The 26910-nt window shown below is 37.3% G+C and overlaps 5 protein-coding genes across 5 annotated transcripts; 4 read left to right on the forward strand and 1 right to left on the reverse strand.

Moving 5' to 3' along the window:
• Nucleotides 1-4038: 4038 nt before the first annotated feature.
• Nucleotides 4039-4368, forward strand: GCK72_022533 (uncharacterized protein; the record flags this gene model as incomplete). Its single annotated transcript, XM_053734886.1, has 2 exons — nt 4039-4124; nt 4203-4368. The coding sequence occupies 2 exons, from the start codon at nt 4039-4041 to the stop codon at nt 4366-4368; spliced, it is 252 nt and encodes an 83-aa protein (XP_053578452.1).
• Nucleotides 4369-5803: 1435 nt separating this feature from the next.
• GCK72_022534 (uncharacterized protein) lies at nt 5804-6803 on the forward strand (the record flags this gene model as incomplete). Its single annotated transcript, XM_053734887.1, has 3 exons — nt 5804-5995; nt 6518-6668; nt 6718-6803. 3 exons carry the CDS (start codon nt 5804-5806, stop codon nt 6801-6803), a joined length of 429 nt encoding a protein of 142 aa, XP_053578453.1.
• A 74-nt stretch (nt 6804-6877) lies between these two features.
• On the forward strand, nt 6878-8993 carry GCK72_022535 (uncharacterized protein; the record flags this gene model as incomplete). The annotated part of the gene is made up of 4 exons (XM_003096587.2): nt 6878-7069; nt 7793-8014; nt 8067-8308; nt 8819-8993. 4 exons carry the CDS (start codon nt 6878-6880, stop codon nt 8991-8993), a joined length of 831 nt encoding a protein of 276 aa, XP_003096635.2.
• A 2152-nt stretch (nt 8994-11145) lies between these two features.
• On the forward strand, nt 11146-12643 carry GCK72_022536 (uncharacterized protein; the record flags this gene model as incomplete). Its single annotated transcript, XM_053734888.1, has 4 exons — nt 11146-11361; nt 11597-11714; nt 11802-12188; nt 12237-12643. The coding sequence occupies 4 exons, from the start codon at nt 11146-11148 to the stop codon at nt 12641-12643; spliced, it is 1128 nt and encodes a 375-aa protein (XP_053578454.1).
• Nucleotides 12644-18650: 6007 nt separating this feature from the next.
• On the reverse strand, nt 18651-18968 carry GCK72_022537 (uncharacterized protein; the record flags this gene model as incomplete). The annotated part of the gene is made up of 1 exon (XM_003096625.1): nt 18651-18968. One exon carries the CDS (start codon nt 18966-18968, stop codon nt 18651-18653), a length of 318 nt encoding a protein of 105 aa, XP_003096673.1.
• Nucleotides 18969-26910: the final 7942 nt, after the last annotated feature.

The raw sequence follows: 26910 nt of genomic DNA on the forward strand, positions 1-26910 counted from the left end.
CGATAAATAACGATAGTCAAATTTTAAGATTTACGAAAAATGACCTTACGAAAAACATTGCGAAAACATGTTTCGAATGTTTTTGAACAAGTTTTTCTGACGACGAAAGGTTACTGTTCTCCGTTCTGAATCATCAACCTGATTATTTGTCCTTTAAATTCAATTCAAAAAAAACGAGAAGGAGAGAGAAAGATTGCAAAACAGAGAGGGGCGGTTGGTACGGTGCTGCCTCGATAGAGCGCGCCGTCTGGCGTCAGAGAAACTCTACCTCTTGTGCACACTACCTCGTTTCGAACTTAATTTCCAGTCAATATCAGAAAAAAAAAATATTTCGAATAATTAGAGATTTTCAAAATTTCCGGTTGCGAGTCGTCCATTTTCGAAGTGTCCGGTTGCGAAATGACCGGTTTCAAAACACACCGAGTACTGTTTGATTTATCGGGAAATAATCTAAACTCCGTGTCCCGATACCATCAATTTTCGAGAAAAGTATCGAGACAGTCTCGATACTTTTGTGGTCAAAAAAGTCTCGATACTTTCTCGAGAAATGTCTCGTTCAATTTTTCGGGGAATTTTTCCAAGCGATCTCGAAACCATACACTTATCACTATCAAGGTTTAAAGTAAACTCTGCAGACTGAATATTTTCTAACAAATATCATTTTCAGATCACGCCTTAATCAGCGGATGGCACAGATGTTTTCATGGTACCAAAGAACTTATCCGATTCTCGAAAATGGGAGTTAGTCCCTTTCAATAACCACCAATTGGAATAAAAATCTATTCCGCCAATTCCATATCTTCTCAGGAGCGCTTTATTCCCAAATCTACCAAATTTTTGCTAGCCATGTTCAACTATACACTGTTGGTGAGAGCGAGTATCCATATTCACCCTCTCTCATCATAGTCGTTGGGTGCCTACACCTATCACATCCTACTTATATCCAGCCGTTTGGCACTGTGCCAATTTCTTGTCCCCTTGTCGTATACTCCGAATTCACTTCGAATTCCCTTCTCTTCATTCCATACGATGTTTTTTTTTGTTAGAACTAATCAAATTTTTTGTTAGAACTAATCGAATTTTATTTTTTCTTTAACACTTTTTTCTTTCCTAAAATTCCTCAAAATATTACGGTGAAAACTGACAACCAGGTTGTCCCTTTCGACTTGGCATGCTGCCAAGTACACATTGAGAGCGGAGGGACAGGAAAGTATGAGAGAAAGAAGGAGGAAGGTGAGGGATCTTTCTTCTAAGACCTTCCTGCATCTTTCTGATCGAATTGAAATGGATCGTATCTATTTAATATCAAAATTTACCCTTACTACAGTATCTTCCTATAACTCAATTTTTTTGGCACGAAGCCAAATAGTCATATTTCCGCCTAAAATTTTTAATTTTTATCGTTTTCACCCCGTTTTTGGTTATTAATTCAATGAGATTTTTGCACAAAAATCCGCTCAATTTCACTCATTGGCTTACTGTTTTTTTTCAATAATGTTGAAGTGGGCGCGGAGCCTGTGCCCCATCTGTTATCACGTTGTCTAATCTTTTTCCACTAATTCAGGATAAATGCCATTAAGATTGTTTATTTATTCCATTTTTTCCAACCAGTAACCGACGGCTATGATGCTAGTTGCATTTTCTACCAAATTCTCTCAAAATCAATTTTTAGTCTCCTGCCGAGGTTTTTTTCATTCATATATTATATTTTAAGCACGAAGGCTGAATATTTTTCTATCCGTTCCTGATAAATTCCACTTCTGTCAGGACATTTCTTCCTATGCATTCAAGCAACAACAGACAACTAGGGAGTCTCCTCCGACTTGGCATGCTGCCAAGTAAACATGGAATTTGGAAGGAGAGAGAGAGAAAGAGAAAGGAGGAGGGAGGAACAGGATTTTCCTATAAAACGCTATGTAAGACTCGACCATCGTCATTGTACATAGGGGCCTAGAGTTTGTAAAGACGTTAGGGCCTACATTTCTTTACAAACATGTACTTCAGTAACCCATTGATAGCTCCCAGCTCGCCGGTACAGTACATACTTGCAAAATATCGGCTCGGCCCGGAGTCAAAAAATGAGCACAATTTTTTCAGAAAATTTTTCGAAATTTTTTGAAATTTTCATCAAAAATAGTCAGAAATCCTATGTACACTTGAGTTTTATCGATATATAAAAACATAGTCAAAAATTCGACTTTTTTGCAAAAAAATCAAAAAAAATTTCAACAAAGTTCAAATTTTCAAATTTTTGTACTGTGACCCGGGCCGACCGGGCCGGGCCGGTGAAAATTCGCAAATCGGTCCGGCCCGGCCCGGCCCGTTGCAAGTATGGTACAGTAGGTAGGTGCCCAAATGTGAGCTGAAATTTGCTGAAATTTTTACGATGTTTCATAAATGTTAAATTAATTTTTTTTCACAAAGTTTCAAGACATGATTCAAAAAATATTGAGACAAACAAAGGGTGTCAGTACAAAAATTAGTCAGGAAAGACATTAGGGATGGCTCGTACAAAATAGTTGTGGGACAATCAGAGATAACGTAAAATCCTCTTAAAGATTGTACATAATTTTCAACTGAAAAAATACAACTTGGATATCTTACAGGCTACTTTCGTGTTCGGAAAATAAATAAATGATGTTTGGTACTCAAAAGTCCAGGAAAGTTATTTAGAAAGCGCCGAGAAGTCCAAAACTTCGATATTTTCGAGCACCTTTTTCTTAGAGATTTGATACGGTAGTAATTGCGTCATGGGGGGTCAGTTGAATCGGAAACAAGTATCTTCGTTGTCCCCGAACTCATCATTACGTCATCGAATGAGTGACGCAACAGTCACTTTCGGGGAGCACCTGCACGTGTGGATGTCTCGTTTAGAAAATTGTTGCGCAACACATTTAGGAAGGATAGCCTACGCACACGACGCAGAACTTAGAGAGCTGGTTGACTCCCGTGCTGAAGCGACTAATAGGAGAGGAAATGTTAGTAGCCTTTTAAGACTGAAGGGGAAGGAAGTAGAGGGATCTGCCTTCTATGTTTTCAATCCATATTTCTGTTCAAATTGAAATGAATATCTATTTTGTGATCTCCATGTTTCATCGGAGCTATTAACAGAAGTACTCATGAGGGCGTAGAGATTTGAACGGAAATGAAGAGAAACAGGAATTTAATTACGTTGCCTTTTGCTATCAACTCCTTGTGTATTTTATCAGAAGTGGCCTTGTTGGCATGGTGCCAGAAATTTTTTTCTGAAATTTCCGGCATTTTTCCCAGGAACTGTTTAGAAAATTGATGAATTTTTATTGGAACTTTCGGAAATTTTTCATTTCTGAATTTTTACGAAATCGATAGAAATTATTGCAAAGCCCACGTGAACGGTGCCAGAACGCACCTGTGTCAAAGTTTACGGAATTTTCAGTTTTTTCTGCATATTCATAGATTTTGACTATGAAAAATTTGAAAAACCGAGTTACCGAAATTTGCGGAATTTCGGAAAAGAGTAATTCCCAATTTTTCCAAGTTTCGAAATTTCTGAAATGTTTAGTTCCGCACATCCCTGATGCCAACTCATTTTCTACCTGTTCCTGATAAATTCCATTTCGGTCATTACATTCCTTCCTATGCACCCAAGCAACAACAGACAACTAGGGACTTCGACTTGGCATGCTGCCAGGTACACATTGAGAGAGAAAGAACTAAGAAGGACGAAGGAGAGAGGAAAAAGAAAAAGAGGGACTCGCCTTCCATGGTCTCCTTGTGCACCTTTCAGATTACCAAATGGTGATTGCTTTTTGAAGTTATGTGAAATCTCAAGTTTGAATCATTTACCGCTGAGAAAAAGGTATCGTCGATAGGATACAGAAACATCAAAAAGCTCAAGGATCACTGAGCAGATAAAAAGGTGACTGATTATTTTTTCTCAGAAAATTTGATGAAAACCTATGAAAAATAAAGAATGAACCAATAATCAGTACCCATAATCTTTCCCTTTCTGCAGGTTATTGATCGGTGGCCAGTTCTCTGCTTTCTCTTTCTTCCGAAATGCTATCTTCCTCCTCATTCCCTCTGTTCGCTCTTTCACATCTCATGCAAGGATTATGCTACAAGCAAATGGAGGTGTTTGATCTGTAAGTTGTCCATTTCTTCTTCAAGACTACCATAAACTCTAAACTTTTTGAAATTTTTCTCAACTTTTCTATTTTCAGTATCTCCTGGACTCTCGGAAACAAGATTGCCGCTGAAACTGTCTGTCTCCACAAGTATTCTACACCTGATCTCCATGTCACAATCTCCTGGGAAAGTGGCCGATTCAATTCTCAAGTCTACGATGTCAATGAGAATGAAAAAGTTGCTGGAAAATGGAATATTTAATGAAAAAATAACAAACGTCCAAGAAATATGAGGCACATTGGAGCGGATTCAGTTGTGATCCAGTGAGTTTGATGCATGTTCAGAAATTTTTTGGAATTTTTGTCTAACATTAAAATTCAACTAATTCAATATATTTTTGCGGCTCTTATCCGTCCTCCTGCATCACGGACATCCACTACTCCAATCTAATCTCCACAACAACTGCAATGATGGACCACTTCCAGAAGATCTACCGAAATGTCAACTACAGTATTCGATTTGAAGACGTCGACTTGGGAGAACATGCCCTGTACAATAGGAAATATTTATTACAAGCTTCTAAAATCGAGTTGATTGATTAAAATATTTATGAAAATCATGTTCAAGAGTTCCAGTCGATGCTCCGGTCACATTAATAGTTATCAATTGAGAGAGGATCCGTGGAGTTGGAGAACTGTCCGAAAATAAGGAAGATTTGGAGGCACTCATTTTCAGAGAGAATTGAGTCATTCAATTCGTTGTTTGGCCATGAGCTCTCAAGATTTTCTGTTTTTTGTTGTTATTATTATTGTAATTGTTTCTAATAGTTTGTAATTTTAATAATCTGTAACATTCTGAAGTTTCAAATCTAATAAACAAAAATCCAAACTGTTAAATTAAAGATCATTAAAAGAACTATCAGAAAATGACGAAATTCTGATTTTCAGTGTTTTATTCGAGAAGCCTATCTGTTTTTTGTTTTTTCTATTTCCAAAGTATTAGTTGAAGTTCAAAAATTCATATTCTCTTGTTTTTTATTTGTATTTTCAGTGAATACAACGGACAAAGTCCAAATTTCTGACTTTTGAAATTTCCACCAATTCTTAGACCTGCAATTTTGGCGTAAAATTGCACGAGAAATGCTTCAGTAATGTTGCTTGCGCACGCTGAGAGACCCGACCTACTGCAGCGCTCATTTTAACGTCTCTCCATTATTTTCTCCTTATTGTGCCATTTCTCTTTTTGCCTTTTACCATTTTGCCTGCTGCCTTGATTTTTCTCACCCACTGCCCTCATTGCCTTTGCGAACGCGCTCTATTTGATCCATTCAAACGTGGGGGTTTTTAACAAGAGTTGTTTTTGTTGACATCGTTGGATAGATATATATGGAATCAGAAAAAATGACCTTTTTAAAATTTATTTGAGTATTTTGATCAGGGCGCTCAACAAAAGATAAAATCGATGAAAAACAGTTTTTTCCACCGGTGGAAATCGTTTATACCCCCGGTTAAACTTCAACGGTTTTTCACAAACAAAAACCGAAAAGAAACCAAAGAAAATTGGTAAAAAAATGATTTTCTTTGGTTGTGTTTTGAAAAAAACCGATTTTGTACGGTTTTCACCGGTTAAAAATTAGTGATTCTTCAACTTTCACTTGTTCTCACATCGTAACCTTACAATAATCCTTCTTTCAGAAATGCACACTCTCGCCCGTGAAAAACCGTTAGCCGCCGTGTTGTGTCCACAGTTTCAGGACTTGTATTGTGCCGCGTGTTTCGCTGAGCTCGACGTAAACGGAGAAACAGAAATTTTGATGTGTGATGACTGTTCAGAAGTCTCTTATTGTTCGCTCAAATGCCAGAGGCAGGATTGGAGAAGTGTACATCAGGTAAGCGAATTGAATACTGCTATTATATTTTCGGAGACCTTTACATATATGACGAACAATACGGTTCAAAAGGTTATATACTTTGCCTGTTTCAAGTGGAAAATGGTCAATTTTGACAGTGCATTTCGGTGTCACCTGATGGTCCGAAAAATTGTCTTTTGTATGGGTTGGACAGAGCAAAAATAGCACGTCATTTTTGTAGTTCACCATTTTTTTGTAGGGACACTACAATGAAAGTAACAGATGATCAAAGGCATTTCTCCCTGAAACCGACTAATTTCAGTGCTTATCAGCCAAATTTTAGAGCTTCTCACTTTGACAGCCTGTAACTTTCAATATATTGTCCCTACAAAAAAATGGTCTACTACAAAAATGATGTGCTCTTTTTGCTATATACTGTCCGAAGTAAAATTTGTCCGACAATCACGTGACACCGAAATACACTGTCAAAGTTGGTCGTTTTCCACTGAAAACATCCAAAGTTTATAATCTTTCGAGCGGTACTCTATATTCATTTTTCAGTTCGAATGCGAGATTTTGAGAGCTCAAAAAGCCAATCAGAAACCGATGACTACGACGATGCGTCTGTGTATTCGAACTCTTCTCGTTACACTTCGCAATTCAGAACGTACTCCCAGTTTCAATGGAGCAATTATTGAGGATTTGGAGACAAGTGAGTTTTTCAAATCCATTTTCGCTGTTCTTGAACTAGTTATTTTTAGATTACAAAGAATACCGGTCCAGTCCATCTCACAACCAATTTCTCGGCGACATGGTGACAATTATCAAAAGTGTTGGACATAGTTAGTATATCATCTTGTTAATCCCTCATCTCATTTTCAAATTCCTGACGTTTTCCCAAAATCCGTGGAAACCAATAAAATGATCGCCATTATCTGTACGGTTCTGTGCAATGCGTTCGGAATAATTGATGATAAACGGGCCGAGCCAATCGGAAGTGGACTGTTCGTTGGATTGGCTAAACATAACCATTCGTGTGCTTCCACGTCACATGTTGTGTTCGAGAAAAATCAAGTTTTACTCCGTGGACGAGACGCGGATTATTCCAAGAATGTGAGTTTTGTACGATTTTGTTTGGCGCAGCGACTGAATGGCTCACATCACTCTGCATGAGGAATGCGCAATCAAAACAACCAAAATTTGCAGTAGGACACGTTCGCATTGCCTACAGTAATTTTCAACAAAAAAGTCACATTTTTATCGAGTGGTGCACAAAAAAGCTTGAAAATCCCGATTTCCCGAAGTTAGTTCTTAGAATGCATATCCATTTTGTGAAGAGGAAGACATTTTGTATTATTTTGTGAATTTACATACTCTAATATTGCGTATTCGTGGTGCCATCGCGAGTTTTATGCAAAATCAGTCCCCCAACGGCGCTGAGTTTTTCGGTATTATTTCAGTTCGATTTTCAGTTTTCGAAGTCGAAAAACTGTTTCTGAACAAAAACAAATTGAAAAGTGAAGAAAAAATAATGTAAACCATCTTCTTTTCTAGATTTGTCAAATTTTCGAAAATCGGATTTTTGCTAATCGCCGATTCTCAAGAAACATTGTTTTTTTAAAATTTTTATGACTTTCTGATGCTGTAAATGTTTGAAAATTTCAACATTATCCTGATTTCTACGATCGCCATGCGAGATATTATGCTAATGAGAGATACGCAGACGGTGGGAGAAATTTTTCTGCGAGCTCGTTCCTCGTGCCGAGTACTGAATGGCTGAAATGAAAATGAGCAAAATATTTTCAAATGCTCTCAAGAAATTCCATATAATTTCAGACAACAATCTCGTATGTATCCCGAATGCTTCCAACTTCCGAACGACAAAAATCTATCAGAAATGTCCATTTCATCACGTGTCGATGTGAAATGTGTAGAAATGATGATCTCGATTTCATTGGTTTAGCTTCCCGTTGTCAGACTATCAATTGTTCGGGAAATGTTAAAGGATCCAATCCTTGCGGAGTTTGCAAGAGACCAGCTGTAATTCCTATTGAGGAAGTACGTCCAATTCAAATAATTTCACTCAAATTCAAAACAATTTCTATTTCAGAGTGCCTCATCAACATCAAAACTTATAGATATTCTTGATAACCTTCACAAATCGAATGAGTTCGACTCCACCACTCAATACGATTATCTCCAGAATCTTCGGAAAGAATACATTCGGATTCTGGCAGATTGCAACGTGGCAATTCTTCAACTAGATGAACAAATCGCATATTGTGCAAGCGATTTGAAGAAGATTCCAGACAATTTGTCTGAGGTGGCTGTCAGAGGATGCCAACATTTTATGTAAGTTTTTCAAATGTTTCGTAGGAAACCAAGGCATTAGAGACGCGGCTTTCAAACTACCTATTAATTTGGTTATAGGTATTTTTGACCACGGGGAGTACATTTTTGCAGTCGAAACCTGATGAGTGTCTCTGCGAACCGAGTTATGAGGCATTAAACTTTTCAAATTGTTGAGCTGTTTCACATGGAATTCCAAATTGTCCTCATATACGCCACCGCGCGGTTCCATATGTGTTTTGCAACGGTTTACATGTGCTTGTACGTTCCAAAAACAAGAGTATCTTGCGTATACTACTTGCTGATTTAGAATTTCATGCTTAACAATTTAAAAAGTTTGAGAGCTCATAACTCGGTTCGCATAGACATTTTGCGTTTTGACTGCAGAAATGGACTCCCCGTAGTCGAAAGTACTTATAACAAAATTTATAGGTAGTTTGAAAGCCGCTTCACCAAAACCTTTCCTTGTCAGATAAAATTTTTTATTTCATCCTTCCATCTTTTCATTTTCAGCAACCGTCTTGGAATCGGCTCTCCAGAAGTGACACGTCGTCTTTATATTGCCTGCAAATGTCTCTCTCGTCTTCCTTCTTCTCCATCTTCTGAAATTCATCAACTCGCCATTCAGTCCAGTATTCTGAGTCATGGAGAGGACCATTCAATCACTAAATATTTGCAACGGATGTAGAAAAAAAATGCATGCCACATGAGCATACTGTACTTGAGTTTTACTGTTCTTTAATATCCTCCTGTTTTCAAATGAAATAAACTCTTGTTCTGGCCAGATTTTTTTTAAATAGTCTTTCGAATTCACCCCCTAAAAACGGCCTCATGCGGCCTATTTTTCACACAGGAGGCCAAAAAAGAAGCAGAAAATTTGGTTCAAAAACTGAAAACTTATGCAGAGACCAGCTTTTGTACCAAAATTGTTGACCAAAGTTATCAATATTTTTAAAGCTCCGCCCACAAAAAAGGGAAGGTTATCTTCTTTGAGTTTTATAATTTACCTGGTATTGTCGAAATAAGCGTGACTCAGTTTTCTGTGCTCAAAATCGGGTTTTCTTCCCAGATTGACCCCCCATCGAACGGAATTTTCCCAAGCCAAATTTTACCGTTTGAAAACGAGTTCATGCGAACCTATCTTACTTCAGGAGAGCAAAAGCAAAAATTAGCTTAGAGGCTTGAGAAAAATTTTCGGAAAATCGGATAATTGAAATTTTCTCCGAAAAAAAGTCAGAGAATCGTATATCCGAATTCAACAAAAACAGAGTTTGGAGTGCCGTCGATTTTTCTGAAATTTTACGAAATTTTCCGAAATTCTCCAAACCTTTCCGACGGATAATTTCTCCAAAAAAAAGTCGGAGAATTATCCGTCAGAGAAATTCTCCAAAAAAAAGAAGAGAATCGGAGAAGTCGGATATATACCGAATCTTTCTTTCATGTGATTTTGGTGTACTTATAAGAAATGCCCTGCTGTGCATCAGCGGGTAAGGTTGAAAAGAGGTGTATCTTTCAAGTTTCTTATTCACAAAATGTTAGAAAAAGTGGAAATCGGTATTGTTACCGACATGATTTTAACTTCCCTCAACTGTTCCCCTCTCGAAATACATACTCCGCAAATTCAATTCTCCCTCTGTCAGATATCTGTTGAACTAACTTTCTGGCACTCTTCATTTCAGCCATGACAGAAAAAAATGGGTCCAATCGGACAATTAAAAAAGGAATTACTTATTTATAGTCAGTATCAGAGTCGCTTGATTTATGTTGAAATAAACCGACTGGTCCTATTTTTTTTGTGTTTGATTAGAAAATCCGACCCCTCGACCTATTTATCTTCAGGCGGGGGAAAAAATCAGAAAAATTGGTTCAGACATTCCAATGGAAAATTATCTAGAGACAAGCTTTTATACTAAAATTATTGACCAAAATCATCAACATTTTTGAAGCTCAGTTTTTTCGCCGTCCCGCAGCTGTCTCCCCGCGATTCCTGATTTTTTTTCACTTTTTTCGGTTTGATGTCTCCTACTGTCTATGTCTCTCTCTCTCTCCAAATTAACAGGAGCAATGTTTTAAAGACATTATTGACAGTATTCCCCACTCGCCTGTCCCCTCTTTTCTCGAAACCGCGAGTAGAATTTTGCATACTGTAGAATTTCACAAATCGAGTCTTCGAACTGATATGAATTGATTTGAAGATAGTGCAAGGAGCCAATCTGCAAGTGTGCATCTCTCGTATTCCTCCTATTTTCTAAACTTTTCGGTGTGACGTGAGCTCTGATGTATTGCTTGTTTGTACACATCATTACAGACTACCCTTTCTCTCTACCATAATCCGATATTCCCCGCTTCCCCTTATTTTTGTTCCTTCACATTCTTCGTAAATAGTCTACCTGTTTCTTTTGTCCCTCTAAATTGACTGTTGGAACCTGCCCTGTCCTTTTTCAATGGTACAATCTCTTCTTTCTGATCACTTTTTGCTTGAAAGTTTGAATTTTTCGAAATTAACTAATTTCAACTTTTCAATAAATTGTTCGGTTTGAATCTTTCCACTCTTCGGATATTGTTTAGACTCAAACACATTTCAAGACTTTCCCAAACCGCTGTTCTCCAAAAAGGCGCTGTTATATGACAGCTGTTCACACTGAGAAAACGCGCGAGAACGCCTCGTATAGCAATATTTATTTTTCGTTGCATTACCTTCTTTCGTTGTGTAATTATCCCACTGACCGTTCTCTAGAGCGCGTTTGCAATCTGCTATAGATTTTTTCAACTGCACTATTGAGTTTTCTCATTTTACCCGCATCCACCACAAACTAAAATAATTCTCTAGTTTTTCAGATATGATTTCAAACAGGAATGTCGATAATCGACATACTGCCGAATACACGTTGACCGAATTAAAGAATGTCGAATACCCATTGGACACAGGTTGCAATGGAACTCATCAAATGAACCAAATATTGATTTCGTGTAATGAGAAGAATATGTTGATTGAGGAGAACAAGTTTGAAACAAGACCCACTCCATTTGGTTCGAAACAATTCCAAATTTATCAGGTTAGTTTTTTGACAGTAGGTGAAACATCATCGGAGTGTAAAACTGTTACAGTACCCGTTTTCGGGTGGCTGACCTTTTGCGCCGAATTTAGCGTGGGGTGGTTCTCTACCGTACTTAAAAAAAATTTATCGAAAAAGTACGATTGAAATTCTAAACGAGACCCTCAGGGCTGCCTTTGGTGCAAGAGAATGCCACCTGGAAATAGCAAAAAATAATTTTTAACTAATTTTTTAGAACGAGCATCTATATCAGAGTATATACGAAACAGAAATGAAGAAATTACACGGAGTTGACCACAAAATTGAGAAATCGTCAGTAATCGGTCAAAAGAGGAAACAGCCAGATATTGATGGTAAGTTCATTATAGAAGTTTTAACCAGAATTTTTCGACGGTATGAAAAAACGGTTTCATAAAACTGGCGTAACATACTTTTTTCAGAGCCTGACTATTCCATGGACTGTACGTCTTCTCCTCCATTACCTGCACGCTCAGATCCTTGTGCGATGCTCAAAAAGCTTACTAAACCAATCCCATCTCACATTCAAGTGGACAATCGAAAAACCGTCAGAGACATGAAAGAATGGTTTGGATTGCAGCACTGCACTATCAAATTTTTCTGCGATACTTTTCTAAATATCAATCCAAATCATTTGAGGAATCTTTTTGCTCAGCCAAGAGAGTTCCACGTTCTGAGAGAAGCAAAGCAAGTTTTCATTAAAATGTATAATTGGTTGGAAATGTCGGATGATGAGAGAGCGAAGATGTTAAAGATGGATTTAAAGTCGGAGAGAAGCTCAGACTTCGAAACGATTTTGGATGAAAATGGTGAGTTATCAAAATCTTGTTCCCTCAACTTGACCGAAATACTTCCAGAGCCTCCGAAGAAAGTCATTCGGCTTGATTGTCCAACACCAAATCAATTGTTTTCAAGCCCAATAACTGCTGAAAAAGTTGCTGAGATAATGAACAAACCAGCAACCTACGTGAACACTAAAAAAGTTAGTAAAGACCTCAAGGAATGGTTGAGAAGCACTAAAACTTCACGCGAATGGTTCGCCACAACTATAATGGAACGAGCGAAGAGAACATTGAGGGATCATCTCAATAATCCAAAAGATTGGAATGATATGGTCAAAGGACAAGAGATATTTCTGAGAATGCATAACTGGATGGCGATTTCGGAGGAAGAACGACAGGCAATTCTAAGATTCTATAGGATGGATGGTCGGGGAAGCGTTATTTCTATGGCTTCACCTGATGAGAGTTTTCGAAATCTCTAACAGAATATTTCCGAATTCAAAAAGTGATGATGATTTGACTTTCTTTCTTATCATACAGATTTCGTCTCTTTAAATTTTAAATTATTGGATATTCCAAGTCTCTTACTTGTCTGAAAACACACTTTTCCCAAATTTTTTTCCAAATTCCTGCTTAAATTTTGCAACTGTGTTTTCTTTCTGACTCTCAAATCTCAAATCTCATGTTGCCTCAAAGAAAATATCAATAAAGTTTCAGTGTCAGAAAATTATCGTTCTACACGAGGCGATGGCAAATATCAGTTTATTAATGAATGAACCATTCACTTTATAGTCGAATAAGCAACTAAGGGAATGATGGGAAGAAAATAGACTGTTTTTTGATAGAGAGGGTAAAGAAATGGCAGAAAGGGAGAGAGTATAATATTGAAAGTACCGAGAGAGTAGCTATGTATGAGAAGAGGGAGAAGAAACAGTGTAGACTTTCTGACAACGAGTCTATGAGAAATAGCATGCGGAGAATGAGAGAGAGAGGGTACTTTTGGCCCGTCTCTCTCTCCCCCTCGGTGACGTGGGACACAGAAGATGAAAGCACTTGAATACTAGATTCGAGTACATCAGAGTTGTGCGGGAGTGATTTTTTCTTAAACGGACGTCGGAAGTCGGAACTGAAAAAAATGCCCGAAAGTAGATTTTTTTGCAAAAATTTTTTGAACTCCAAGAAAAATTTCATAAAATTCGCGTAAATCAGTGGGATATTGGTTTTTGGACAAAGAAAAGCCTATTTTCTGTCTTTTTTTAATCATTTTTCCATGTATTTCTGAGAAATGTATTCTTCCTAAATTTCACAGTTATAGAATGACAGAAGTTGGAAGTAAAAATTTTTATCCGGAAGTCGGAAGTCGAATGTTGGAATCCGATGGGACACAACATATTGAAATATTAGCAGCCCACCCTTCTTACAGCTGCCCTCCACCGCAAACGAGAGTGTATCAGTGAGAGACGCAGAGTTTTTACTCGCGCTGACACAGATTTTCACAGTTTTTGCCATATTCTCGCTGCTTTTTATATCAATTTACAAAAAATAATGTGAAAAAACGCGAGAATAGGTCAAAAACTGTGAAAATTTGTATTGGCGCGACAAAAAACTCTGCGTCTCTCGTCGATACTCTTTCTTTTGCGGTGGGGCGTAGTTGTAGGGGCTATTAGGGCATCTCAAATTAGAATCCTGAAAACTGATGGGAAAAATAATGGATTTCTGAAAAATAGAAAAGAAGGTATGATTCAATAGCGTAAAAACCTTGTTCAAAATCGAAAAATTAAAATCTTAGTTTAAAAAATCCAAATTTATTTCAAAATGATAAATTAATTGACAAAAAGAAAACAAGAAATCAACATAATGAATATATCATTACAATATGAAAACATCAACAAACATCAATTATGGATATTGTTGGCCGCGGGTTGAAGTCTTGACACAGTCCAATCTTTTTTAGCTCCTCATGAATTGCCTCGACAATCGCATGCACCATATTCACATTCTCTTGACTAATGCTCCGAGACCATTACAATGGAACACTTTCACTCCTGGATAAGCAGCTTTTTCGATACCGGTTTCTGAAAAAAAAAACACATATTTTTTTGAGAATCTTATGCTGAAAAACTCACTACAAATAGAAATAGATTTGCAAGTGGGGTCAGCTGTGACGAAGCGACGGAACTTTCTCCTCAATTTTGTTCATCGAGAAATCGACAGTCTCCAGGTTTGGAATATTGCGACCCGACTTTAAATACATTTTAATTCCATTTCCGAGAATTGAAGTTTTGATGCCATTTTATCTAAAAGACGGAGTATTTTTTTTCTTTTTCAATTTTCTCCCTTCTAGTCAATGTTTTATCATGTTATTTTTTGAAAAAAAGAAAGATATGAAATGACTTCTTTCTAATGCACATTGCGAAATTTGTTTCTAAAATATTCTAAAATTATCTCTTTCAAACTACTCTCACCTCAACAATTTCCAAACAACAGCAAATAAATTAGAATTTTAGAAAAATCAGTGAATAATAATATTTTGACGGTCTATTCCGGTAAGACATCTTGAATACTCATAACTGAATTGAATGAAAAGTGAAGGACGGGGAGGAAGAGGGGAGGTGGCCGTGAAAAACGTTCCCTCTCTTTCTCTCCGTCTTCTTTATTCTTATGGTATCTATCAGATGTTTGTTTGATATTTGTTTGCCGACTCTGACGTGTTCCTTTTTGATGATCTATTGAAAAAAAAGAAGCGCTTCAAAAAAAGTATAGATGAAAGGGGTTTCTGAACGATTGTATTGAAATAGTTATAGTAATTTTACTCGGATAGAACGGCATCATTCTTATATATAAAAGACAATTGGGCGTTGTCTGAGGCGATGTCCGCAGCGGTTTTGGAAAGAGAAGAGAAACTGAGCCAGCGGGCAAAACCGAACTGGCGTGCTTTGGACAGCGACAGCCGCTTTAGACCACTCGGCCATGCGGGTACATTCGAAAGTCAATGACCACGTGAATGAGGAGAGACCAGCCGGCTCAACCGCCGAAGGCGGGGGAGACAGGCTGGTAATGGTATATTGTATAATCCTCTTTCAGTTGACCGGGTTATTGAAGACTACCGATATTTGTTTCAAGAAGCTCTTTGTTAAATTTTAAAAAGAGATTCTTAAAAAGATGCATAAAAGACAGCCTGGAAGTGACTCTCTCAATAAATCTCGCGGAGACCACATATTATAGTTGAGGAAAAAATATGGAAAATTATGAGAATTTGTCTTGGCGAATGCTTTAGCGAGCTCACAGTTAAGCCCTGAATGAATAAAAAAAACGAGGTTGGAAAAATCGAATTCCTTACCATCAGGTCTTAAAAATTGAGCGTCAACCTGTAGGCCACACGGAGACAGACTATGAAAATTGATTTACTCAGAAACGGTTGCAAAAGACGATTCGGAATTATTGGTTTCTCAATATCTTTTTGCTGAATCCTATCAGGAATCTTCACAACATTGAAGACAAATTTGATGTGAACATTGAAGAAAAAACAGCAGAAATTAAAGAAAAAATATCATATTTATTGAGTGGGAGAGTGGCGGTGAAGAGAATATATCAATTATACGAAAATGAACAAAATTAGGTTTCCCGAACCGGACTACGTCCCATACGACGTTCGAAGCGGTCTCCATTGGATTCACGGTGTCTGAAACGACGTCCGTTTTTTTGAGTCAAAAACAAGATAAAAAAACAACATTTCCTTACCGTTTTGTTGCCAGCAATCCCGAAGAATAATACTTGGAGACCTTCGACCGGACTGCACAACGGCAATATCGAATGTTATTCCCTTTCGTCTCGCATCCGGATTGATCTCTTTGATGATATTTCTTAGTGGGCTCTCGCAGGGAGCAGTCCATCCTGGAATTGTTTCTTTATTATTTAAAAACTCAATAATTTGAAAAAAGTGAATCTCACCAGGAATGAAAAGAAGTTTATTCGGCTGAACGGATCCTCCGTTTCGATTGTTGAGATTGCAGATTGGATTATGTCGATTGCTGCCGCCGAAGACACGAAGAAGCGTTGGGCAGACCTTTTTTTTATCTACTGGATTACCCTACCACCTGGGATAGTTGTCCGTTGCTCATTTTTCTGAAAATTAGATGAAAGAAAATCCACAAAAATCACAGAAAATCGCAAAAATCCGTGTTTGTTGCACAAAAAACGTTCAAAGAATTCACACAAGCATTCGAACGTGAGTGGGCGGAGTTTTGGTTGCGACCCGTGCACACGGTTTTGCAGTTTTGCCTCACTACAAATGGTTAAGAAATATATGATAATGACGTTTCTCTAATTTTAAATGTTTTTCTAAACTTTTCTTAAAATATATCAATGAAGTATGCTTCTTGGTGGACCTTTTGTTATATGATGTATTCGTACATAAGTTGCAAGACGGTAAATTGCATGTATTTATTTGCCAATATTTCGGTTTTACAACCATCTTCAGGGCTAGGTTTAACTACCTGGAAATCATAAGGTGAAATACGATAAAAAAGAGAAGCATGAGATAATATTAAACGACTTAAAATTCTAGGTGTTTGGGAGGGAAAAACCATGAAAACCGAAAGGCCTATAAGGAGAAAAGGGGGAACCACCACTGGTGAGCCAAGAGAACACAAGTGGGAATGACAAACGAACACAGGTGGGAGTGGGAGGATAAAGACCGTTAGCGTAAAGAAAAGTAGCGATGGGAATGAGAAGATAATGAATGTGTTAATGTGTTTACAACTTCCGCGTCAGTGTGATTCCGAAACCCAGATCAGCAACCATATCTGATAATTCTTCCTTTGTGTTCAGAGAGGGATTAACAGTTTTTATGTAAATACCCTCCAGGATTCTTCTGCGTGTCGTATTTCGTTCGGTTTCCAGAATTGATAGTTTAAACGAGAGAGGCGATCCTTGGTGTTTTTCGAAAGAATGCTTTGACCATATGGTTGTTTTGTACGATGGCGTTCCTGGTTTTTCCGCTGCTCTCGAATGTTCGTTAAATCTTTCTGCAAGTGGGCGGCCAGTTTCACCAATATAGAAATCTCCACAGTCACAATCAATTCTGTAAATAACGCCCTTTTTTCCACATCCTCCGTTTCCGATGAAAGGGCAGACACGACATTGTCTCCTTTGGCATTTATTGTCGAATCTACGACTCTTCATAAGTCTGTCTCTAAGGTTAGGGGATTTGAGTTCGATAATCATAGCTTTGATACCAACTTGAGCCAAAGTGTTCCTTACAGTGTTTGTTGTCCAACCCGATACAAAAGGAATAGGAAGGATAGGAAAATCTGTAAAAAGTTTAGAACAATAATAATATTTTGACGATCTATTCCGTGAAGACATCTTGAATACTCATAACTGAATTGATAGACAAGCGGGGGACGAGGATGAAGAGGGGAGCGGCCATGACATGAAGGACGTTCCCTTTTTCTCTTCCTCTCCTTTATTCTTATAGTATCTATCAGATTTCTCATTTTGCCCTTCGTTCGTAACTCTAACGTTTTTCTTTCCATCTATTGAAAAAAGTAGAATCGTTTCAAAATGTTCTGTTAAAAGGGGGTTTCTAAACTGTTGTGTTAAAAATTGTCGTACAAGTTTTACTTGAATAAAACGGCATGTAGGTATAGTGTACAACAATCTTTCATTAGACGGGTTTGTTGGAGACAATCGATTTATTTTACGAGAAGATCTTTGAGAAATTTTAAGAAGAGATATTCGAAAAGATGCATAAAAATCTATTTCTGCAGTCGAAACCTGCTAAATGTCTTTGTGAGCCGAGTTATGAGCTCTCAAACTTTCATTTGGATAAGTTTTTCACATGGAATTACAAATCGACAAGTATTATATGCAAGATATTCTTATTTTTGCAAAGTACAAGCACAGGTAAACCGCTGGGGAACATATACGGTCGGTTTGGAATTCGATTGAAAAAAGCTTAACTTCATGAAAGTTTGAAAGCTTATAACTTGACTTGCAGAGACATATTTAGCAGGTTTTGATTGCAGAAATGGACACCCCGTGGCTGAAAATACCTATAACCAAATTTATAAAACGTTTGAAAATGGCGTCTCTAAAGACGTCTCTTGTGAGGAAGTCTAAACTTCTGAAAACATCTACAGATAGACACGGACTGGTAATGTTGTAAGATTTATTATCAAAAAAGCAGCATTAATCAAAAGTATTTAGAACTACCAAAAAATACAAAAAAGAACATTATACTGTGAATTGTCCTTCCATCTTTTCCACTTGTTGAATCACCGGTTTTCAGCTGCCTTGGTACGTGCCAACATTTCGTGCAAAATTCTGAAATTTTAAAGTTTCTTAAAGTTTTTTGAAATCAAAGTAAAACTTACGAAAGGTTTCTCTAGTGAACATCTGCCGAATCTCTTCAGGAATCACTTCTTTCTCTCTTGGCTTAGAAGTTGATCCTGATGAAGGTCTGGATTTTCTGCTTCCTCTTGCCAATTAATCTTCTTTCTTTTCCAAATGTCCTTCCAGTGTTTTGATTGTGAATTTATGTTGATTCACAGTTTTTTTCAAGTCAAAAAGCTCCTTGCCTTTCAAATGTTGCACATTTTCCATCGCTTTCAGGAATCCCTCGAATCCGTTTTGCCCATCTGATGCCTGCAGTTCCATACAAAGCTTGGCAATTGCATCATAATGCTTTATGAAGCAGAAGATATTGTTGTTGAGCTCTTCAATTTTACGATCCTTCTCTTCTCCTTCTCTTCGGGATTCCTCCAGTTCTTTCCATGCGTTGCTTATCTTGAGCGTTTTCTCCATTTTCCGGCGTAGGCATCTTGGTTGGACTGGTGTTAGAGTGCGCCTGATCTGCAAAAATCACATTTTTTCAGTACCAACAAGTATTGTTTATAGTCTCCATTTATGGTGAAGCACTTGGGCCGTCAAAATTAATTTTTTGGGCAAGACGCCTCAAATAATAAATTTACTCGAATTTTTGAAAATATTTTCAAAACAATTGAAGAAAAAATTATCTCCAAAAAACGGTCCGAGGCGAGCCAAAAGTTTTGGAAAAACCCCGGCCCGGACCCAGAAAATGGTTAAAAAATTTATGAAAAATACATTTTTCCAATATTGCGAAATTCGTTTCTAAACGTTTCTTAAATTTTCTCCTTAAAACCCCTCTTACCTTAACAGCTTCCAAACATCATAATATAAATTAGAATTTTAGAAAAATCAATGAATAATAATATTTCGACATCTATTCCGTTAAGACGTCGTGAATGCTCATAACTGATGTAACTGACAAGCGGGGGACATGGAGTAAGAGGGGAGAGACCGGGAAGAACGTTCCCTCTCTTTCTCTCCGTCTCCTTTATTCATGTGGTATCTATTAGATGACTCATTCTTCACTTTGATGTTTGTTTACTGACTCTGAATTGTTTCTCTTGATCAACCAGAAAAAACGGCCGCGTCATTGAAAATCTCAAAAATCCGCGGCTTTCTAGAATATCAATTGAAGACGTGACTTGATATATTTTTGACTTTTTAGTACTAATCTGACAACCAGGGTTCGGTCCCCTACTAATGACAAAACACTATTGTTTTTTGTTTTCGACTTTTTGGTACCAAAATACAACAATTTTAAAAAAGTTACCGGCGAGTTAAACCCTGGTGGTCATATTGGTATCGAAAAAGTCGAAAACAAAAAACAAAAAATTTTGGCACGAGTGGGGATTGAACCCTGGTTATCAGATTGGTATCAAAAAGACGAAAACAATGAAAAATGGTTTGGCACCATTGGGGATCGAACCAAAAAGTCACGGATGTCCGCAATTTTTGACAGCCTTGCTATCAGTCCAAATTTGAAATCATTACTTCATGACAAACACGCTAAACTTTTCAAAGTAATTGTGAAAAGTTTCTGAGCTCCTATGTTAATTTGTCTTATGACTTCTCGAAGTGCTCCCTTAGCTCTGCCATATGTCCGAGTCATCTGGTGAATGACCAACTAACCAACTCAGCGCCACCTGTTGAAATGGAAAAGAGACCGCAGAGAAAAAGTGGAAGAGAAATGAGCCGCCAGAAGTCTGCCAGTTTCATTTCTATTTTTCTAACACCCAAGGCTTTGTGTGTAAAGGCCGATTCTATGTATATATCCTGATTTTTTGAGATTTAAATTTGCATCATATCTGCATATATTACTGGTTTTTCATTTACTGGTGTCTTTATTTTACTGGTATTCACTAATTACGTGATATTCTGGGCTGTGATTATCTTATTGTGAGTAATGCAAGTTTTTAAATTTTTGTTCTTCACTTCATAATTCTTTTTTTAGGAACTTTCTCAAATGGAATCAATAAGAGGAAATATGAAAAAACGGGCGAGCTCCTCGATTTAACGGTAAGTCAGCTTTTCACATGAAAGTTTGATGAACTGTTTTATTTCAGTTTATTACCGCAGAGCATTGTCATCACCGACAACCATCGCAATTACGGACAATCACCCATGTAAAAGTATGTTTTCAAATTTTCATAATTCTAGAAAAAAATTATCGAAAGTCGGTCAAAAAACGACTAGAATAAGCGAAAATGAAATTTATGTAAGACATTCTGAAAGATAATCTTTGTTTTTCAGTTCATGGTCATCTCAGTGTTCCCTTTTTGTTTTAAAAGTGAGTTTTTAATTTTTTGTGGGAAAAATATTTAGAGAGTGAACAGATGATCAGCTCCAGAAATTTCTTAAAGCCTAGCAAAAAATTTTTGTTCCATTTTTCATTTGTCTTTTTTAGGTTCTGTGAGGCATTTCACGTTGAAATTTGATAAAAACGACTTCTGTAAAATATTGTTTGGGTACTGAATTCACAACTTGTTTCAATCTTAATTTTTTACATACCTCAAAAAGAATTTAGTTTTTTTTCCAAAATTCTAACTTGAAATAGGAACATCTTTTACCTTTTTGATTTTTTTTCGAACTTATTAAGATAAAAGCGAGGGAAACATTTAGAACTAGAAAAAAACGTATTTTTTGAGAATTCAAAAAATCGACTTTGAATTTTCAGAGCATCGCTGCCGCCGACTTCATCATTATTTGTTTTGAAATTTTTGTTGAATAACTTTTTTTTGACAAAAACTCTTTTTTTTTCCCGTCGAAGTTTGGAAAACTAAATATTCGAATTAGAATTATTTTCCTTGTCGTTAGTAGTTCTTCTCTTTTCCAGCAAGAAAAACAATTATGTGGAGAGTGGAAATGAGAAACAGCTGTCAGTGTTCTAAGGTGCTCATACCAATGTTCTATCTGTTTCGTGAGAGATTTCTTCAGAGGGAAAGAAGATATCTTCTTTTTCAATGACATCTGGCAAGCAGACGTGTTGGAAACCAGAGAAAGAGAACTTTGGAAAATAAGAAAAAGAGAGAACATTTTTGTTTTTTTTCAAATTAAACTTAGTGTATTACTCTGTAGACTGAACAGTAACAAAACCATGAGTTACTGTAAATGTAAGAGGATATGGAAGTGAAGCTGTACAGTAGGTGTTGATTTTAGGACTTTCAGGCAAAAAGGATAGGACACTCCTCGATTTCGATTCTCCTGAATGAACGAAAAAAGTTATGAAAAATCTGAGACTGCCATTTGATTCAGCGTCCAAAATAACTCCCGGGTACACATTTCCGTCATCTTACCACTTTTCATATTGCCATACCACCAAAAAGTCACTTTATCGGGCGTGCAAAAAGGATAGGACACCCTCGAAAATCCGATATTCAGTTGATTTTTCGTAATTATTTTTACACGAATAATTGTTTTAACAGATTGAAATATGCTTTTAACGTTGTTTTCGAGAATTTTCTCATGTTTTCCCCCATTTTCATCACCGGTAGACAATGTTTGACACATTTCGAAAATTGACCACTCGGAAATAGTTACTGTTTCAAAGTTTCCGGACGTTTATCTCAGTCCCCAGATAACGTACATTTCTGAAACTTGGCAGAAATGTCAATCATGTATCTGGTAATCAGATACACAAAGAACACATAAAATAATTGCGTTTTTGGAAAGTTCCACTAAAAACTCTGGATCTCGCTTTGACGAAAACTCACTATTTTCGAAAAAAATGTTAAAAATCTACCGTAAAAACTGCAATAGAAGCACCCCTTGATTTGAGGCGCCCCTCTAATAGAGGCGCACCTTAAAAAGAGGTTTGAATAATAGTGGCTCACCCTCTAATAGAGGCGCCCCCTTAATACGTTTTGAATATTTTTTCCGGTTTTCAGTCCTTATTTTTCAAAGTTTGTGAAAAAACACAACTAAAACCTAACTTTTTCGTTCAAAGTACTGCGAATTTGAGGATTTTTGTGTTATTTTGCACAAATGGTCTGAACTTGTTTGCAAAGCATTGTTATGTTATTTTGTCAAGTTTTGTAATCATTTCCCTCATTTTAGTGGAAGAACATTTGTTCAAAACACATTTTTCGAAAATAGTGAGTTTTTGTCAAAACGAGGTCCAGAGTTTTGAGTGGAACTTTCCAAAACCGCTATTATTTTTTGTAATTTTTGTGTACTAAACTGGAATAAAGCCGTCGAATTTCATAGCAGTAGTTTTTCAATTCAAAACGACAAATATCGTGAAACTTGTAATACACAAACAAACAGTTTTTGGATTTCACCTCTAAAAATGCACTGGAAAAAATGATGAAATACACAGGCAAACCGCTGATGATGAAACGCGGGTCAAATGCGGGCGAAGGACGAAATTAGGACCAAACGTGGCCCTAATTTCATCCTACGCGGCTCGATGGCCGTTTTGAGGATGAAACGCGGGTGAGATGCGGGCGTCCTCATTTTTGAGGGGATCTCTAAAGCGCCTTAAGTGTGAATAAAATAAATATTGATGTACATATTCACAATTGTTTGTTGCTTGATAACTATTCACAATTAGAAAGAACCAGAAATTCTGATCCGGGGAACCCCTGCCCAAATTTTCCGCTGCCGACCGCCGAGGATGGAAATTGGTCCAAATTAGGACCAAATTTGATGTCTTTTTTGGTATCGTTTTGACACCGAGTGTTCATCCGCGTTTGGACCAAATTTCATCCTGAGCGGTTTGCCTGTGTATCGACTCGCTCATTTTTCAAACTAGAAATTTACTGGACTTGAATAATGCAAATTGGGTTTTATTCAGCTTCTTTTTCTGATTAAGAGGGTTCCAATGATTTCACTTTTGGTACAAATGGGCCTTTCCCACAAACAGTTTTCGATTTTGACCTCTAAAAATGCACTGGAAAAAATGATGACCACTGGCCGACATCTTTGAGATTTAACAAAACTCGCTGGTAACTTCTGGTTCAGAAATAAGATTTTTTCAGTTTTACAAGAAGAAATAGAAGATTTGAAGAAAATGGAACCTTCTTCATCTGAAAAGATGCTGAATAAAGACCATGTTGTTCTTTATAATTCTTATTATTTGTGAATTGGAGAAATGAATTAACCTAGTTTTGCTTGTCTTTCTGAATACATTATATGACATGAAACATCAAAATCGTGTGTATGACACAATCAAAACCGCCCTCGTATCTGGTGTTTACTATATTGATGATGTCAGCATTCAAGATTGCCAGCTCACCTCATAAAGAGATGAGCCATATCCAAAAATTATTTCAGTGGGGTGGAGGTTAGAGATGTGCAAATAATGGTCATATTACAGGGATCTCCGGGGAATCCCACCATCCACTTATGAGATCAACTTCGAAAAAAACACCGGCGACCTATGCGAAACGAGCGGCCGACATCTCCCGGGTTCCGCCGCCCGCTATGTTTTGTGTGGGAGAGGCGGGGTTTGTCGAAATTTAGTTTAAACTTTTTAAAAGTGCGTTAGTTCGAAAAAAAAACATGTTTAATTAGTACTTTTGTCAAAACCTAATAGTTTTAAAAAAGTAATTTGAAAATCACACTTTTCCAGCAGTAGCTGGCGCACCTTTGGCGCGTTTGCAAAATTTGGTCGATTCTGACTGTTTTCGATTGCTTTTTGACATAAATTTGTAATATTTACATGTTTTTTCACTTCTCGCTACGTAAAATTAATATTTTTGTAAAAAAGAAATCTGAAAATGACACTTTTTCAGCAGTAGGCGGAGAGACTGGCGCACCTTTGGCGCGTTGGCGAAATTTGGTTGATTTTGACTGTTTTCGATTGCTTTTTGACATAAATCTGTAATATTTACATGTTTTTTCACTTCTCGCCACGTAAAATTAATAATTTTTGTGAAAAAGAAAACTGAAAATGACACTTTTTCACATACTTGTCACGGGCCGGGCCGGGCCGGGCCGGGCCGGGCCGGGCCCGCTAAAAAAATCTTCCGGCCCGGCCCGGGCCGGCCCGTCAAAATATTGAAAAAAAAGCTTGCTGCGGGCCCTGCGGGCCGGCCCGGGCCCTGAAATTTTCAGAGGGCCCGGCCCGTGATTTGACAAGTATGCTTTTTCAGCAGTAGGTGGAGAGACTGGCGCACCTTTGGCGCGTTGGCGAAATTTGGTCGATTTTGACTGTTTTCGATTGCTTTTTGACATAAATCTGTAATATTTACATGTTTTTTCACTTCTCGCCACGTAAAATTAATAATTTTTGTGAAAAAGAAAACTGAAAATGACACTTTTTCAGCAGTAGGCGGAGAGTCTGGCGCACCTTTGGCGCGTTTGCGAAATTTGGTCGATTTTGACTGTTTTCGATTGGTTTTTGACATAAATCTGTAATATTTACATGTTTTTTCACTTCTCGCCACGTAAAATTAATATTTTTGTGAAAAAGAAAACTGAAAATGACACTTTTTCAGCAGTAGGCAGAGAGACTGGCGCACCTTTGGCGCGTTTGCGAAATTTGGTCGATTTTGACTGTTTTCGATTGCTTTTTGACATAAATCTGTAATAGTTACATGTTTTTTCACTTCTCGCCACGTAAAATTAATATTTTTGTAAAAAAGAAAACTGAAAATGACACTTTTTCAGCAGTAGGCAGAGAGACTGGCGCACCTTTGGCGCGTTTGCGAAATTTGGTCGATTTTGACTGTTTTCGATTGCTTTTTGACATAAATCTGTAATATTTACATTTTTTTCACTTCTCGCCACGTAAAATTAATAATTTTTGTGAAAAAGAAAACTGAAAATGACACTTTTTCAGCAGTAGGCAGAGAGACTGGCGCACCTTTGGCGCGTTTGCGAAATTTGGTCGATTTTGATTGTTTTCGATTGCTTTTTGACATAAATCTGTAATATTTACATGTTTTTTCACTTCTTGCCATGTAAAATTAATAATTTTTGTGAAAAAGAAAACTGAAAATGACACTTTTTCAGCAGTAGGCGGAGAGTCTGGCGCACCTTTGGCGCGTTTGCGAAATTTGGTCGATTTTGACTGTTTTCGATTGGTTTTTGACATAAATCTGTAATATTTACATGTTTTTTCACTTCTCGCCACGTAAAATTAATATTTTTGTGGAAAAGAAATCTGAAAATAACTCTTTTTCAGCAGTAGGCGAAGAGGCTGGCGCACCTTTGGCGCGTTTGCGAAATTTGGTCGATTTTGACTGTTAACAGTCTCCCCCGCTTCCGATAAAGCAAGGTGCGGTGTTGCGCGTTTCGCGTGTTTTTGTTTGCGCACTTGCCGATTTTTGTTGACGCATTTCGCAATTTCGGCGCGAATTCAAATTTTAGACCCCATTTTTTGGCTTGAAATGCAGTTTTTTGGGAATTTAAAGTTTCTGTGACAATTTTTCCAAAAACAATTCCCGAACTTTTTTAAGTTAGTGTTTTTCGAGTCTATTAAACACAAAAAGTTGAATTTTTATTCTGCGTAGGAGGAGTTCTATACTTTTAAAGTTTCATGAATTTCACTGTGAAAACGGCCGTATCTTTTTATTTACTCCACGAAAATTAAAGTTTTTACACTTTTTGAACGTCTCTCAGTCTAAGGAATTTCTTTCTAACAAAAACAATCCGTGAAATGTAACAGAACAAAAGATCGAAAAAGGCTAAAATTTTCGAAAAATCGTCCGAATTTGCGCCAGCTACTTGATTGACGCGTCTTTTTCTGGCATTGCTTGGCGTATTGAAAGCTTGGGAGCCTGTGCTGTTTTCGATTGCTTTTTGACATAAATCAGCATACTTGCAAAATATCGGCCCGGCCCGGCTCGGCCCGTCGGCCGGGCCGGTAGAGAAAGTTGCCGGCCCGGCCCGGCCCGGTCGGCCCAGAGTCAAAAAATGAGCACAATTTTTTCACAAAATTTTTTGAAATTTTTTGAAATTTTCATCAAAAATAGTCAAAAATCCTATGTACACTTGAGTTTTATCGATATGTAAAAACATAGTCAAAAATTCGACTTTTTTGCGAAAAAATCAAAAAAATTCAAATTTTCAAATTTTTGTACTGTGACCCGGGCCGACCGGGCCGGGCCGGTGAAAATTCTCAAATCGGCCCGGCCCGTTGCAAGTATGTAAATCAGTGATTTTCTAATTTTTTTTCACATTTGATTACGTCAGATTAAAGTTTTTATGACAAAATCAACTGAAAATCACACATTTTCAGCAGTAGGCAAAAGATCTGTCGCACTTTTTGCGATCTTGCGGAAAATGATTGATTTCGACTGTTTTCGATTGCTTTTGGTCATAAATCGGTGATTTTCACTTTTTTTCACTTTCCGTCAAGTAAAATTCATATTTTTGTGTAAAAGAAATCTGAAAATGACACTTTTTCAGCAGTAGGCGGAGTGTCTGGCGCACC

The sequence above is a fragment of the Caenorhabditis remanei genome, chromosome X (assembly GCF_010183535.1).
Source record: "Caenorhabditis remanei strain PX506 chromosome X, whole genome shotgun sequence".
NCBI lineage: Eukaryota > Metazoa > Nematoda > Chromadorea > Rhabditida > Rhabditidae > Caenorhabditis > Caenorhabditis remanei.